This window comes from Micropterus dolomieu, linkage group LG10 (assembly GCF_021292245.1).
Source record: "Micropterus dolomieu isolate WLL.071019.BEF.003 ecotype Adirondacks linkage group LG10, ASM2129224v1, whole genome shotgun sequence".
Taxonomy (NCBI): Eukaryota; Metazoa; Chordata; class Actinopteri; order Centrarchiformes; family Centrarchidae; genus Micropterus; species Micropterus dolomieu.
Window position 1 is genome coordinate 23,790,622 of NC_060159.1, and position 17,231 is coordinate 23,807,852.

The window sequence follows — 17,231 nt, forward strand, 5'->3', positions numbered from 1 at the left end:
AATGTTAAAAAATGGAGCCGCCAACTTTGAACATCACTTATTTCATTCATTATCACTCTTTCCTTTCTTGTCTGCCTGTTCTCCATTTCACAGCTCCGGTCTACAATCCCAAAACATCAACTTTTCAAAGCATGACTAATGGCAGTGATCTCAGTTGCATGTAAGTGGACATCACATCTCCTGCCTGTCTATTCATGTGCTTCATTGATACTGCCAAAAAAAGCCATCACCTTCATTGCAGAATCCCCACTTCCTGTCCGTGTCATAGCTTGCAGTGGTGGAACACCACTTCCTGCCATCTGTCCTGTCGTCTGTGGTGCACTCTGTATATGACTTCTTCATGTGAGTGAAGGGGAACACACACACCTGGCTGTCATTGGTCACTAGAACACATAAAGTACTTGTTCAGTTGCTTTCCAAAAAATATGATCTAATCTAATTATAATGCCACATTTTGTTCCTGACTGCAAAAATAATAACAAAAACATACAACTTATTTATGCTAACCTACAACTCTGACCAGAACAAAGAATTAGATTTAATCCTTTATCTTCTTAAATCTAGGTTGAATATCGCTATATTCGTATTTAAAAGCAGGAGGTAACCTGGGCTCTGTTCTTCAAATCAAGCAGGAAGCTTCTGGTTTGCAAACTGCTGCAAACGCCGAAGTCCCTTAAACCTGCATTCTATTGAACGGCCAGCAGGGGGCGACTCTTCTGGTTGCAAAAAGAAGTCCGGCTCCATTAGAAATAATGCTAAAATGACCCTACTTCTCAGCTGAATAATTACCCCAATAATGAGTTTATGGTCTTCGTCACTAGTTTTACGTCTTCTTCAATACAAAATGATGCTCATTTAGTAAATTAAGGTCCCATTTAGAAGGAAATAGACCGTAAAGCAGAGTATGCTTCAGGGTGGGATTATCTATGATTGACAAGTTGTTACCATGGCGACCTGTCAATCCAGGTAGAGTGACTCCCACCGAGGGCACAGTGTAAATTTAGCCAGCGCCGTTGAAAAAGCTTATTAGGAGTTGGCTGTTCACTTTCTCTGGTGAGTACATTTAGTTTTAAGGCTGTTGTTCAGTTAACGTGAATTACAGATGCACCTAGGTAAGCAAGCTAGCTAGCTCCACACACGGCCTTTAGCGCCACCGTCTCGTCCAAATATGGTCACGTTTTTCATCATTCTGGAAAAAAGAAGTCATCTTTATCTGAAAATTTGTTAATATATGGTTCACACTATGGGGTCATGATGCAGATGACTGCGAATAAGTTGCACTTTTGCAGGTTTTATCTTATGACATGTTGCCCTGTCAGCTCAAGATCTACATTAGGCAGCTTTAAAGAACTGAAAAGTCCAGGCTTTTGTAAAATTATCAACAATCAAATCCAGCTAACGTCAGTTATTCAAGTGTGAAGAATCACTGCCTAAGCCAAAGCCTGAATCTGTCTTTCCAGTAGGTCGTAAACAAGGTAAGTACAGCTGACATACCTGGTGGGCAGGGATCCCCTCCACCATACTGCATCAATACAGCCTGCTCATCATGTTTGAAGGTCATAGTCATGGCCTTGCTGATGCCAAATGATGAAGCTGACTTGTCTGAACCAGAACCGGACACCCGGCAAACTGTGCTTTTCTTACAGGCCGGCTCTGCCACTGACCCGCAGACATTGATGTGGTAGATGCTGGAACCCGCTGGTACCTAACATACAGAGACTGACCATTAATACAATTTGTAACTGGTAGCCCAGAAGGGCAGACCCACAGTCTAACTGGATTTAATACATTCCTGTACAAGCTATACCTCGACAGACATAAATATTATATTTATAGTGAAATATAAAACAGGAAAATATAGATTTAACAAGATGAAGGGAATATTCACATGAACCTCTAGTTAAAAAGTGCTCAAAATCACGGGGATGTAATCTTGGTGGACGGACAACAAGTCTATGGAGCTCACCTGGACTTCACCAGAGAGGGCCGACAGGTTAAAGGTGAACTGGAGCTGAGAGTCTGTGAGCTGGCAGCCACTGGTGTGGGTGGCATCTGAACAGACTATAGGGGTCGCCCACTCAAACAAATAAACACATTCCTGCAGCCTCAGCATTTGCGGAGAGCCCTGGATATAAAAATAAAGGTTACTGCTTTGTTCAATAAGGCAGCAGGGTGAAAAAAGTCCTTAGAGAAGCACAGAAACAGTGCACATGTAAGTATTCTTATCAGTAAGGGCATGACAGTGCTGACTGACCAGCTCCAGGCCTCTCTGGCAGGTAAAGATGATGGTTGAAGTGTAGTTCTGTGCAGGATTAGCCGCACACTTGGTGGAGCTGTTGTAAGTGATGGACACTTCCCCTGTTGCCTCATTGATCTCAGGGCCGCTGGTAGTTCTCCCAATGTCCTTCAAGAGACAGAAAGAGAGAGAATTAAAGAGAGAAAATGAACAAATATTAAAAAGAGACGCACTGAAAAATAGACAAAAAAATACATAATCAAATATGGCCACATTAGGAAATCTAGAAAAACCTGAACTCAGATTGGAGACAAACGCTTGTCAGGACCTGTTTCAGTTAGTGCACATTCTCAGAATTTATCATATACCTCAGAGGATTAGTCACTTTAATAAATTATATTTCCCCAAAAAGTAAGAGATTTCCTAAATATGACCTGGTGTTCAAAGCTAAAAGTCCTCCTTGGATACTAATCTTAATTTCTATTTATTTTTTTGGATAGAAGAATAAAAGGAACTGGAAAGAAGAAGATCCCCTGTTCAAATTCAAAGTGTAAATTAAAAATTTTAAAATTAAAAAATGTAAAATTGTTAAAAAATAGCCAGCCGTGGAAAGCTTGGCCCAAAACTTAAAATATTTGCATTAATAACTTGTGTACTTACTTTATTTATACTTAATTTTTTATTGTTTTATTATCCATTATTATTACTAGGTTTGTTAATTTTCTATTTTTCATTATTGAAATCCTTATCATTCAACTGCAATTTATCATTATTGCTATTATATATTTTATTCATGTAATATTGCTACTCTTATGCAGTGGTGTACTCAATTTTAATACTCAAGTAAAAGTACAGATACCACACGAAAAATGTTACTCAAGTAAAAATAAAAGTCATCCAGTATAAACCTACTCAAGTAAAAGTAAAAAAGTACCTGGTTTTAAAAATACTTTATTACTTTATAAGTAACTTATAAGTACTTTATAAGTAATAAAGTAAAAAGTAGTACACATTAAAATCTATTAATCTTAAAATGTAGACAGGTTTGAATACAGCATTATAAGTTGTAGCAAATCACAATAAGGAAAACTGAACCACAAGAGGATAAGTGGATATTTCCTATACTGTGGGTTAGTGTTGTAGTACTTGAGACCAGTCTTTTTGATGGTCTTGGTCTCGTCTTGGACTCGACCGCATTTGTCCTCGGCCTTGTCTCGGTCTCGGACATTGAGGACACCACAACGCGGTTATCTTATCCGAGCTATAGTTTGTAACACCGTGGCCCGTCGGCGCTTATCAAACGTAATAAATAGCTGTGTTTCACTTTAATATTGTTCATTCACAGTCTGACAAGCAACCAAGACACAGACAGATAAGAGATGTGCCGCTTAGGTGGTTAGCAGGACAGACAGAAAGAGAGATTCACTTCAGAAGGATAGTCCCGCTTCATCATAGTTGTAAACACTAGTGATGTGAAGATCGACACTTAAGTATTGATATTTCTGATACCAACGTTTCCTGCTCTAGGATCGATACTCATAAAATGATCGATATCTAAACACAGTCATTTGGAGTGAGAGTGCGTTTTATCATAAGTATCTTACTGTCACCAGGATGGTCTAATTATACTCAGTTGATAGGAACTACTTCTCCTTCCGCCTGTCAAAGACATGCTTGCGCTACAGCTAGAGTCACAAATGGTAACTTTAAGTAAGAAAATATTTATGCTATGTTGTATTGTTTTCTATTGTATATTTATTTTACCTGCCAGCCAATCAAAAAAAATGGCATTTTCCTGCGTTGCAAATCCATTTGATATTGTAATTAAATTATATTTATTTTAAATTATATGCATTTTGGGGCACCCCGAGGTGCATTTCAACACATAATTTAAGCCACCAAACACATATTTCATCTCTCAACATGCAGCAAGTAAAAGACTGTCCGCTATTATAATAATAGCTGAGAGTAAATCAAGATGTCAAGTAAAAGCAGGCACTACAATAGCTCATTGAATGTTTCTACATGTTGTCATCATAATGCATAAAACCACATTAAAGTAAGGTTGAAGTAATTGGCCAAAATGGTCAAAACACTAGGTGTTTGTAAGGGTCTTACCACAGGAGATCCATTATCAGGGTCCATACAGACGGCAGCTCCAGCGGGGCAGTTGACCCCAGGGATGGGGTTCAGAGCCTGACAGACGTTGATGTAGAAGTCTGGAGATCCATCACTTTGGTCCACTGCCTCATCTGAAAGGACAACATTAAATAAATCTGTGGATACCTATAATTTTTTTTGTACATTTCCTCCTGATTTGTGTATTTAAGTGTTCACATGTGAAACCTTGGCACACTGACCTGTTGCTGTGTAGTATCCACTGACATGAATCAGAGGAGTCAGGTCTATTAGAGCAGAGCCGTTATGGACTGAACACCTTACCTGGAGAAAAAAAGAAATGTCAGTACTACATGTAGAGCCTAAAACCAGACTATTCACAAAACACTGAACAGTAATACAATAAAACAAGAGTTTTTAGCCTTCAGAAAGCCACAATCCAACCATTTTACACTGTACAATGGCTATAGAAAGTGTTCTTTCAATATTTTCATCTTTTGGTCTTCTAAAAAGTGAGTTTTAATAATCTTTTTTTTTTTTCAGCAAGTGAGTTTGAGACAATCCCACGCTTCTACTGCACCACAGAATTTAATGCTTCATTCCTGTCTATTTGATTATCCTTGACAAGTCTCTAGAAGCTGAATGTAGTCCACCTGCAGACTACACTCAACTGAAATTCAATTTGCTCTGTGAAATAGCCAATTTGGTGCTAATTTGTGAAGGAATGCTCCACATTTTCCACATGAATATGAGGAAATAACTTTGTAATATAGTTGCAATTCTTTACAATATCCTTTATGTATTTGCGGTAACAAAAATGCCAATATCACCTGAATAAAGGCCCTGATATTAACATCTATATGACTGTGTTTAGATGCATGTGTCATTCATCTATTCTGACCATACAGACAGTTTTCTTCATTAATTGTGAGGTTGTTATCTAGTGATATAAAGGTTTGATTCAATTAACTAATGAAGCACATTCCTTTATTATTATTGGATGGGACAACCTTCTCTAACTAAAAGATTCCCAAAATTTGAATTTGATAAAAATGTACTTATACTGAGAGTCACTGTTCTCTTATCACACTGATAAATACGTAAAACATACTTACTGGCTGTTCGCAGACCAAGGATGTGTGGAAAGACATTATATGCGTGCAAGTCTCAGTGTTTGAGTCACTGAGAACTGGCTCTGGAGGGGCTGAACCCATGTTAGGTGGCCTATACAAACACAATGAAAAATATTCAGAACATAGCTTAAATATCTATAGTACTATGCAAACATTTTAGGCATGTGTTCAAATATGCTGTGAAGTAAGAATGCTTTAAAAAAATAGACATGTTAATAGATTATCTTTATCAATTAACAAAATGCAAAGTGAGTGAACAAAAGAAAAGAAAATCAGCAAAGAAAAATATAATTAAAGCAGAAAGAAAAATTCTTGTCACTTTTAAAATATATGTAATTTGTACTGTAATAGTCCATGAAGTTGTTAAAGGGCTTAAATTATTTCAGAAGTCTTGGTTAGTTAGATACCCACACAATCACTTAGACCCATCATCTCCATACAGTACATGAGTTTATTTATTTATTGTACTGCATTTCTTACACAAAAGGAGTTGAAGAAAACATAATTGGAAACTATTGAACTTGGAAAAAATATGGATAAAAATCAAACAAAAGCACAGGAAAGAGAGGAGAATTACCTGCAGATGAATTGGATGATGGTTTTGTGTTTGAGGTTGGGGTTTGCTGGGCAGGGACTTCCTCCATCATAAGTAAGCTCCAGAACGTGATCCTTGTATGAGAGTTTCTTGCTCACCTGACCACCGCTCACCGCAGTAGTTGTATCCTTAATACACACAGCTATAACACAAAATCCATACAGATATTTGAGAATGTTTTAGAACATAACTGAAGAACCTAACTGCACAAATTGAGTTGTATGTGCCAAAGACAAATTGATCAAATGTAAATGCACAGTGTTTTCAAATGACATCATGGGCACTTCTGTTAAATTTGTCCATCTGCTATTTATATTAGTTTGTCAAATAACTTCTCTTCCAGCAGCTGTATGTAGAGATTACTTGTTCGCCGTCTCTTGCAATCCAGAAAAATAAAATCTTTAATTTTAAAAGACAATTAAAAGTGAATTTTTAGTAACTCAACCAAAGAGGTGATCTTTTTATTTTTTTGTTAGTTAGTATTTCTCATAGATTTCAGATTCATTTGGTGAAATGTTAGGCCATGAGCCAATGATCAAGTGATTAGATTCACACTTTTAAATATATGTTTTTCAATTTAGCAAAACATGTTCTCTCATGTACTCCTGCACTCACATCCTGTAACTGTCCATAACTGTGTATTTTAATTGATATTAAACATTTCCATCATTTTAATTACAAATTCAGACATATTGTGCAGCCTTGGCCGAGGTATGTGCTCTCTCAGTGCCTTCCAGGTTACTCTGCAATATCTACTACAGCCCTAGTGAAAGAGCAGTCAATAATTTGAGAAGTACTGGAATTTCAGGTTTCTCATTATGTTCTCTTTGCTGCAGTTAACAAACAGTGTCATCAGTGTTACATAAAGCATACAAATGTCTGAGCAAGACTAAACAGTAACTAGGAAAGAGAATCTGCTATGTATTTCTACAAGGAAATAAAAAAAAAAAAAACAGAAAATGTCACAAAGTTCTGGTGTTTCAGTGTTAACTTCTTAAACAGTGATTAAGCAGCTTGCAGGAGCTGTAAAAACTGAAGAACTTATCTCAGACAGTTATTTTCTCCAGGTAGAGTTGGTTATTTTTTGGATTGATTTATTATGTACACCAAAAACATTATTTTCTTTACTTTTTAGCAGTTTTGCACAGGTATTAAAACATCTGCTCCACTGCAAGTATCGTCTTTATGTACATACAATATGGTCTACCGGGTAAGACCAATATACATGATCCATTTATAAACATCTGCATCCACATCGAATAACCAATTGCAAACAAATGTTATTTCCCTACATGCATATACACAAGGGTGTCACTTTTTGCTGAAAAGTGGTGGGAACATTTAAGGGCTCAGATTAGGGGTGCAGTGATACAATTAGCTCACAAAACGTGACGATGTACAATTCTGGAGACATTTTACCCACTAATTTATGGTTGAATGGTTTATCTAAAAGGAAAACACAAATTCTTGGACATTTGTTTCTTAGATATTTACATTGCATTGCATGTTTTCTTATCGTGTAAATAAACCTTTCTAAAATAATTTTCATTTGTTTTTTAACATTTCTTGTTGCAAGCTATTTTTCAGAACCGTATTAACAAATACTTTCAAAAAGTGGTGGGGACAAAATCAGCCATTTCACAGAGAGGTGGGGACATGTCCCCAGCGTCAATGGCACCTATGCATATACAGTGGCTATATATATTTATCCCCTGCAACAGTCTGCCTAAATCTCATGACTTTACACCGTGAGGCACAAGCATGTGAAACCATTAACTGAGCTGGAAGCTGGACCAATCAGTGAACTACAGGGAGGAGTTTAGATGGTATTGTTGTGTCATCTACAGTTCTACCTGGTTAAAGGCTGATCTGATTGCCTACTAAGTGATTTTTGTGTGTGCACACTGAAGATGCTTATAATGTAAGCAATTGACCTTTGAGCCTTTGAGTGACTAAAGAGAAATTGTCTGCTGGCTTTGCAAGTCTATTGTGTCCTGGCAACAATGCCTTTATCGAGATATTTAAAGTACTCAGCAGAGTCAGCTTTTACAGTTCTTGTTCATTGAAATGTGATTCTATAAAATATAAAACTGATTCATAAAGAAATATAACCAAATATCGCAGCAAACAGAATAAAAGCCGTATTTCAATGCCGACTTTGCAATTCGTGCAATTAAACTAATGCAAGCATAATTTCACCTACCTTGCTGTTCTAGCACAGCATGACGGAGGAGTGGTGTTTTTTGTTTGAATCAGTGGCTACATAATAACCCCTGGATGGATGTACGTACCAGTTCCAGGGCTGCATCCAGCATTGGTCACATTTCCACAGATGTTCATGCGGTACATCTTCCTGTTTTCCTGCGGATCGTACACAGTGTAACCTCCTTCCTTTGTCAGGGAGCTGAGATCAAACAAATGACCTGGGAAAATGGAAATGAAAGTAAGCAATTTATAGAAATGTATTACTGTATTCATGTACAACATGTATTTTAAGTCCATCATTTTTGCAGTTCCTATTGTCACCAGACAGTAAAGTGATAAGGACATGCTAGTAACAGGTATCTATATACAATGTGTACAGAACTGCTGATTTGTTTGAATGTCGGACCTGTAGCAGGGTTGGTGACCCTGCAGTTGTCGTGTTGGGTGTTGTTCAGAGGGCAGGCAGCAGCTGTTAACCACAGGAAGGTGTACACACAGTCCTCAATGGCAGAGATCAGAGTAGGCCGGGAGTCCTGGATGGGAGACAGGAACACATATGTTTTGCCATTTAGATTTTTATTTAAGTAAACACCTGTCCTCACTACATTTCCCTTAACAAAACAAAAGGTCAAATACAGTGTATATGCTAAAGGTTAATCTGTAACTGAGTCCCACACTGGCCAGATATTTTGGCTTGAGTGAAACTATAAGCCCTTTTTGAAAAGCGGCCTGAAGCTATGGAACCAGAGGAACTACACTCATGATCTCAAATGCCTTTTGCACTTGCTTGTTTTGTGAATGAAACGGTTCACGAGTTATCGTTGCTGTGGGTTCAGAGTTTGACCAATGAGTACTACACCGGGAACACAGACTATCGTAGTTCCTCAAAAGGTTCTGGGAGCAGCCCAAAGCCAATATTTTAATGTTCTCTAATCTCCTCGCTATGCAGAAAATAGACAATCTGAGAAGACACAAGTTTTCTGAAGCGTGTTTTATTGTCCAGATTCCATTTTAAGTGCAAGTTACTCTCTCCCTAAGAGATATGTTTTGTTACACTACTGATGTGGACAGGCTGCGTAGCTTACTAAAGACCTTTTTCTTACTCTATGTTTAGGTGATTTTTGATTTAAATATATAATTAAGACCAATACAACATACTGAGCGTGAAACTACCGTGATTGTTTTGCAGGGTGAGTTAAGTTTAACCGCAAGTTTTACCGACTGACATCCCTGAAAGCAGGATCTCTTCAGGCTGTCTTGTGCATCACTCACCACTTTGTCTTTGTCACACTTGAAGCGGATGATGCTGCTCCTGTTGCGGATTCCATCAGAACAGGCCTGGCCGCTGGTGTACTGCAGCTTCAGGACACCTCTGTCCCATGTAGGACCAGACTCCACCTGCCCCAGACTCACATATTCATCACCTCCAACCTTCACACAGGACGCTGAACTGGAGGGACACTTCCATGAACCTGTCACAAGGTGAGCAGAGTGTCAGTTTTGGATTGTCGATTTATTTTCAAGGATGTAAACTTGAATACTAATAAACAAACCAAAATTGGATGATGCAATATTAATGTATGCTTTATTATATTAAGAACACGTGTACAAGCATGCAGACTGACCTCCCTGATGCACCAGCGACCTGCAGACGTTAATATAATACTGTTTCTTTGTGTCCTCTGTAGACGGTTCCACCTCCCAGTTTCGAGAGTCCAAAGCCAGAGGGGAGAGGTCGTACGACTGGCCCTGACCATCACTGAGGGCAGAACAGACGTACAGAGGGTGAAGATTCAGTGTCATATGTGTTCAAGGTCTGTACATACTTCTGAACAGCTAATAATTCTACTATAGTAACTGAATTATTTCTGTTATGTATGTTCTAATGTTTGTTATTATGTTTCTCATTGCTGTTCAGATACAGGTATTTTTAATTTACTTTCAGTGTAACCATGGGATGCTTGGTGAAGATAAATACATCTCAAAAATACTGATTTATAAGTAACTGTCCTATTCATTACTTAACAATACACTTCTTCCAAATGTCTACAATCACCCGGGGAGATAAGCAGAAATAACTTCAAATCAAATCCTAGACACATTAATTTTGGCAAAACACTGTAAAAACATTTTTGTTCCTGTATTGCTTTTTTACTAGATGGATCCTTGAAAACTTTCCTGTAAGATGTTGTCACACTTAAGGAAAGCACATAAGAATAGGGAAATGTGTGGCCTCCGATTACAACAAAGGTTTTCAGAAATACAAAGAGAATCAGTCATTGCCACAATTAAAGAAAATGGCCTCTCGATTGCCAAAATAAATGAAAACACTCAATAAACTGCCCACATAGTAAATTAGGTGTAATTATGATGTCAGCCCTGATACCAGTAACATATTTTTACCACATTATTGCCTGACATTTAACTTGTATTTTGCACACATGTATTAATAACAAACTAACTGTTGCTGTGTGTCTGTCATATTACTTGTACTGTTGTTGTTTAACAAAACAGTGTTGCTGTTATTTGATTAAATCCATGTAATACATGTAAGCTATTCTGCGTAATGCTATCTCACTAGTTCCAACCAATTATCTAACACAAAGATGTTAGATAACAGCGGCCTTATATTATAGATAATTATAAGACCGCTTAAGTGTACAAGTACACTTCAAGGAAAAGGAAATTAAAAACACCTGGAGGACTTAAATACATAAGACGGGTGATAAAAAAGACGAGCACCAGCAAGAGGAGGATGACATATAGGAGGTGGTAGAGGATTATTACTTGTAGGAGCAGCTGGTGGTTTTGACTGAGATGCAGGCCAGAGCGGTGGGCCAGCTGAACAGGTAGGTACAGTCTGGAGTCTCCTTGATAAACTCTGGTTGCCCCTTAAGAAGTGAATCAACACAACACAAAATTACACAATCTTGTGATTACCCTCACAAGAGCTAAGATGCATTTCTGTGCTTTATAAAAAGAAACATCAAAAGAACTGTCATTATTGAATAATCAATAATAATTACAACAAAGCAAACAAAACAACTCCCTGCTGACTGGATCTCATTCAGGCTGCTCTTCAGTCAGTCGGATGTGTGTCTACTAGTCAAGTCTGTCCGACGTGTTTAAATGGAAACAAACCACTAAAATGTAATTTTTCGAGTGAGTTGGCCGATGACCAAATTTATCTTGCGGTCTAAGTCACCAATCAGCCTTGCCAGAGTTTACTGCATGGTCTTTTACAAGCCATTAAAGCCTTTTTAAGAACTGTGGGATCAGCTGAACTGGTTTTGTATGTAACTCACAGGATGCCTGTCAGGGTGGCAGGAGAAGTAGATTGCAGTTGATCTTTTGTAAATCTTATGACAGGTGTCTCCATTAGTGTAGTTCAGAATGAGCTGGTCTCCCACATAACTCAGAAGCTGGTTTGCCATTCCTTCACACATACACGTGTAAACACACACACAAAAAGGGGTAAATACAAGAATAATGACACAAATTCTTACAAACAGTGTTGTATAAACATGAGAATGTTTTTTGCAATTTCGTACCTGCGATCTTGTGGTTGTTGCCCTCCACCTGGCAGGAGGAGACGGCCGTTTCTTTGTGGGTGCAGACGTCTTTCTGGAGCCCTTCGCAGATCGACAGGTGGTACGTGTACTTATCACTCTGGACAGGGTAAACTTTACCCTTCAGAGAGCTCAGATTGAACTCGTAGCCACTCCTGGGGTCACGAACCCGACAGTCATCACCTGGGAAGAAAAGAATGGACAATGACCAAAGAGTTACATATTCTTGTCTGTACTTCATCACAGTTAAATCAACATGGGAAGTTAGTGTTGCCCTCTTAAAAATGATGGCCTCTGAAACAGTCGTTGTTTGTTGTAGTTCAAATTGATAAAATTCCAAACTCCCTTTTGAAATATCAGTCTTTGTTTGCACAAATTATCCAACAGCAGCAGTTTCAATTCTAAAAAATTGGTATCTATAATTAATTTTTACCTTGAGACTTCCTGATAGGGCAGGCCTCAGATGTCCTCCAGATGAAAACATATTCACAACCATCTTTACGGTCAAACATGGGGGAGCCCTAGAAACACACACAAAAAATGTAAGCGCTACATCATCAGTGATGCCACTGGTTAGTTAGATGTCTTGCTATATGGCTGGGAACACTTGTCCTCTCACCTAGAAATTTATGCAAATAATAAGCTTAAGAGAAATTGGTATGAAGACTTTTTGCAAATTGAGCTAAGAATCAATGCTTAACTGTGGCTGCTGTATCATCATTAAGACCACTGACAATCATCTTGTGATGGTCTGACTTGATTAGTTTATGGTAACTAACTTAATGCAGCAAGCCCTGAACATTGGGCATCAGTTCAGAGTGGCTGGGCAAAGTGGGAGCTCTAATACTCACTGGGTTGTCATCACACACGAGGATGATGCGTGTTGAGTAGTGGGATGCGGTGGAACCACACTGTTCTCCGTTCTGGTACACGATGCTGATGGAGCCGTCCTCCGCCACCTGTGGGCTAGACTGAACGTATCCCAGGTTGTAACCCTTTCCATCAATCAGGCCACAAGCACCCAAAGGACCCACTGCAGAGAGAAAAAGAACGTATTTAACTAAAATCCGACAGTAATACAATAATTCCATTGATATTATTGCAATCGGACTTTTTGATTTGAGAAACTGTTAGTAATTAATCTTTGGAGCATCGTCACATAAAGTCAGCATGAGTTAGTAGTTTATGATATTGAAACATATGACAGTATGATTAAACTGGTGCTTAGTGCAGCAGTAAACTGTTCCATTGTTGTGTTAAATCCCCCACTGTGACCCATCCACCAATGTGTCCCTGAGCAAGACACTTAACCCCTAGTTGCTCCAGAGGCGTGCGACCTCCGACATGTATAGCAATTTTAAGTCGCTTTGGATAAAAGCGTCAGCTAAAAGAATAAATGTAAATGTAATGTAAACTGAACACATGTGTATGAGGCTATCACATAGTAAAAAAAAGCCCAAAGGGATGTCTTTATCTGATGTTTTATCTGCCCAGCAATCAAAAATATAAATACTGTATATAATGTATATGATCATACAGTCACTATGCAATTTCACTTGATAACAATGTTCTTCATTGCCCAAGTCCTTGTTCAAATATTAATAGTTTGCCACAGAACTTTATTCAACTTGAGTAAACTCTTACTCCCTCTCTGTTTAACGTCCCATATTTTTATCTATTTATTATTAATATCTTATGTCAGACTAAACATCTTAATTTACACTTACGTTTCTGTGTAGGAAGGTGAATTTAGTGAAGAAACATGGACAAGTATACTAACCTGGGCACTCTTTCACAGGGGGGAGCGGTTTGCAGATGTTGATGTAAAACCTGTGTGATTTGACCACATCTGTATCTATTGCGATCCAGGGGCTGTCATCCGCATCCCGGATCAGGTGACTCAGGTCATATTCATTACCATGGGAATCTAGAGGTAGAAAAGTATAATTACACACTCAGGAAACTGAATTCTTCACCGTTCACTGCTTATATTTTCCCATACATATAAAAGGTTTGTTTGTTTGTGTGTGTTCGTGTGATCAATACCACTGATCTGGCAGTCAACTGGAGCCGGGACACAGACCAGAGCAGTGGAGAACTCAAAGAGGACATCGTGGACCACATGGTGAGGTAAAGAACTCAACTCCTCTTGCAGCAGTTTCAGTGAACCAGGGTTAGAGTGTGGATCACACACGAAATTAATGGTGAAGGTGTCCCGAGATGCTGATGAAAAATATGGAATAAAGTGCACAGTCAGGAAAATGTTAAGATCTTTAAAGCCTAATTAAAATTAAAAGAATCTTTTGTTAAGACGTCAATATATACACTGTACATCCTCTGTTTTGACTGGTACATATTTGCTCAAAATTGTTATTACCAAAAACAAGTTTGAGTTACTGCCATGATAGCGCTCCCCACATGATACCAGCACTGTAATTTTACTTCTGTGTAGGCGGGCACTTACAATAGTTCATTAATTACTTCTATTCTAACGGTCACACAAGCAGTTAACCAGCTGAAAGCTGACACTGATAACCTTTGCTCGGTCATTTAAGCTCTCCCTATGTTAACTGGGCACATTACTATTTTGGGTGTGACTTGAATCACGGAGTAACAGACAAACAGCTAAAGCTACAGTACTACCCATTTTTTGAAAATCTGGTTGTTTATTCCAGTGGGACTCAAAAAAGAGATAAAGACTAAATCCCCTTCTTTGTACACTGCAGGAAATACAAAGCAAAGGAAGGTGCTGCACCCGTAAAGCTAGTTAGCCAAGCTTGCAAGTTTCCAGATTGTGAGTGGAACACAAACTTAACAGCATGATGGGTCCTCCCAAATGTAAAAGGCTCTTAAATCAATAATGGTATTCAACCAATGATGATGATTTGATACACTCCAGTCAGTAGCGCAGCACTGAAGTTGACAGTGAGTCTTTAAGTGACACTGGCTCTCAAATGTCAGACACTGCCCTGGGAAAGACCACTTTTTAGACATGGTTTTCACAAAAAAAACATGCACAATAGCATTTAGTTTATATTTCTCTCCACAAAAATTGAGGAAATTTAAATTTAAGTTTGACCTTAAATTACTTTTTGAGTCGTTCCCAATCAGGAGTATAACTAACAAACAAACAATGCTTTAACAGTGTAATGGCCATTACACAACTGACTGATAATTTCGTTATCAATTGTGCAACTGCAGCAAACCGCATTAAATACAGTAAATTCAAATCTATCACAGCTGATCAGCGAAACCACTGAACACAAAACATATATTTTTGCATCCTTGATACCTGTGGGACTGTCCAGGGGTCCCTTATATCTTAGTTTGAGGAGGCCATCGGTGGAGTACTGGAGGGTCTTTTCCACCCCCACTGGACTGGAGATATGTTTGTCTTCCAGCTCACAGCCAGTCATGCCCTCTCCACATTCTGCCGCGTCTGAGCAGATATTCACCTACAAGGTGGAAAGTAAGAGAGTATTATATTTTTGTTGAGGGAGTGTTGTACATATCTTTAATTGACACAAGCCTAAAAAGGATCTTTATTTTTATAAAGTACATAAGATACAAAAAGCAGAAAAAGTCATGTTATTTGCTTAAACATATCTGGACAGTCTCAACAGAAAACATAACAAGCTTCTGCAGAGTGGAATTACTGGCTTTATGGATATACTGTAGTGTTATGTGATTTTTCAGTTAAGTTTAATTTATTACTTTAGAGCTGAAACAATTAAACCATTTGATGATTGAAAGAAAGTTAATCAGCTACTATTTTGATGATTAATTAATCCTTTTAGAAATGTTTTTCTAAAATGTAAACATTTGCTGCTGTTCCTCATCTTACATTATAATAAACATTATGTACAAAACAACCAAAGACAAGTCAACTTGGGTCCTAGGCACTGTTATCAGAAAGAAAGACAAATCTATAATTAACATAATCATTGGTTGATTATTATTATTATTATTAATACATACAATTTATATTCATAAACCCTTAAAAAGTCAAAATTAAATCCCACAACATCTGGTAACAATACAGGTGATATCAGAGCTGCATGAAAAGCTGGCAGTGTGTGCGGCTCTCACACTCAGTAAACATCAATTGATTGTTGGCTTCATCACACATTTACATTCAAACATGAGGGCTGCATTTGGCAGACATTACAGTTGGCAGATGACTATCCATTTGCCTCTCTTACCAGGAAGTCCTTGCCATTTGCCGTTGTTCTGTATCCAGTCTTAGAAGCCAAAAGCTGCAGGTTGAACTCAAAGCCAGAGTTGGGGTCGACCACAGAGCAGCTCTGAGGAACAAAGACATCATCTCAGGTTTTAAATATTTCCAAACATTTCAAACACATGTCAGTTTTCTAACGTTAACATCTTTTGAAATTTGTTGCCTTATCAGTGTGCATAAATAAATCAAACATAAGATGACATAAGAATGTGTATTGTGTGTATGTAATATAAGTGAACTGACATTGTTCTTGGTGGTGGTGGTGGTGATGGCACAGGCTGCAGTGGTCTCCCACATGAAGTTGGCAGTACAGTTCTGGTACAACAGGAACCGCGGGCCCGCTGACTGCACAGTGTGGAACACAAACCGAGTCACATCTCAGACACATGCAAACATTCATTTTTCTGTATTTGTATAGCTCCTTTCTAGTCCTTGCACTTTTACGCTACATTGCATTCATCCAGCCACACACATACACTGAGCCTATGTGCTCAAACTGAAACCAACATTCACACACTGATGGAACAGCCATCGGGGGCAATTCAGGGTTCAGTATCTTGCCCAAGGACACTTCGATATGCAGCCTGGAGGAGCCGGATCTTCCGACCTCCTGATTCACAGCCGCCCTTATTGCCAGTTATTATTTTAATGTTTATGCAAACAAAAAGTGCACAGTGCTGTTAATTACCACTGTACTCACCACAGTTCCTCTGGAGCAGACCAGGTGGACACGTGTTGTGTATGCGAGATTCTGGCCGTCTGACGTGCAAAGAGAGCCGTCCGTGAACTCCAGCAGCAGCCGGTTCCGCTCCTCGATGATCGGCCCTCGCTTAGAAATACCCATGTTACTGACTGATACGACCTCCTACAATTGACAGCAAACACAAACATTTTTGCAACTTTTCTCTAATGAAAAATTCACCCTTTATTAGGATCCCAACTAGCACCAACATAAGCATCTTCCTGGGGTTCATTCAATTGTATTTTCATAATAAAACATTGACTGTTAAATAACTTTGACATTTTCTCCAAAGCTACACTAGGTTACAGGACCTACTTTCAATCAAACACTTCTCAAAATAAAAAGTGCTCCAGGTTAAGCTACTGGACAGAGCATTTTGCTAAAATAAAATCCAGC

General features: G+C 38.5%; 1 protein-coding gene across 1 annotated transcript in view; it reads right to left on the bottom strand.

Moving 5' to 3' along the window:
* igf2r (insulin-like growth factor 2 receptor) overlaps positions 1-17,231 on the bottom strand; it is an 86,663-nt gene that overhangs the window by 10,296 nt on the left and 59,136 nt on the right. The window contains exons 37-56 of the mRNA XM_046059892.1: positions 15,149-15,311; positions 13,903-14,079; positions 13,637-13,783; positions 12,708-12,889; positions 12,290-12,377; positions 11,839-12,039; positions 11,593-11,723; positions 11,075-11,178; positions 9,913-10,046; positions 9,560-9,759; positions 8,694-8,820; positions 8,374-8,505; positions 6,065-6,224; positions 5,470-5,578; positions 4,597-4,678; positions 4,355-4,488; positions 2,255-2,404; positions 1,967-2,125; positions 1,495-1,705; positions 231-383 (exon numbers count right to left, since the gene is read on the bottom strand). Coding sequence (XP_045915848.1) covers positions 231-383; positions 1,495-1,705; positions 1,967-2,125; positions 2,255-2,404; positions 4,355-4,488; positions 4,597-4,678; positions 5,470-5,578; positions 6,065-6,224; positions 8,374-8,505; positions 8,694-8,820; positions 9,560-9,759; positions 9,913-10,046; positions 11,075-11,178; positions 11,593-11,723; positions 11,839-12,039; positions 12,290-12,377; positions 12,708-12,889; positions 13,637-13,783; positions 13,903-14,079; positions 15,149-15,311 — 2,944 coding nt within the window. The remainder of the gene's footprint in view (positions 1-230; positions 384-1,494; positions 1,706-1,966; positions 2,126-2,254; positions 2,405-4,354; positions 4,489-4,596; positions 4,679-5,469; positions 5,579-6,064; positions 6,225-8,373; positions 8,506-8,693; positions 8,821-9,559; positions 9,760-9,912; positions 10,047-11,074; positions 11,179-11,592; positions 11,724-11,838; positions 12,040-12,289; positions 12,378-12,707; positions 12,890-13,636; positions 13,784-13,902; positions 14,080-15,148; positions 15,312-17,231) is intronic.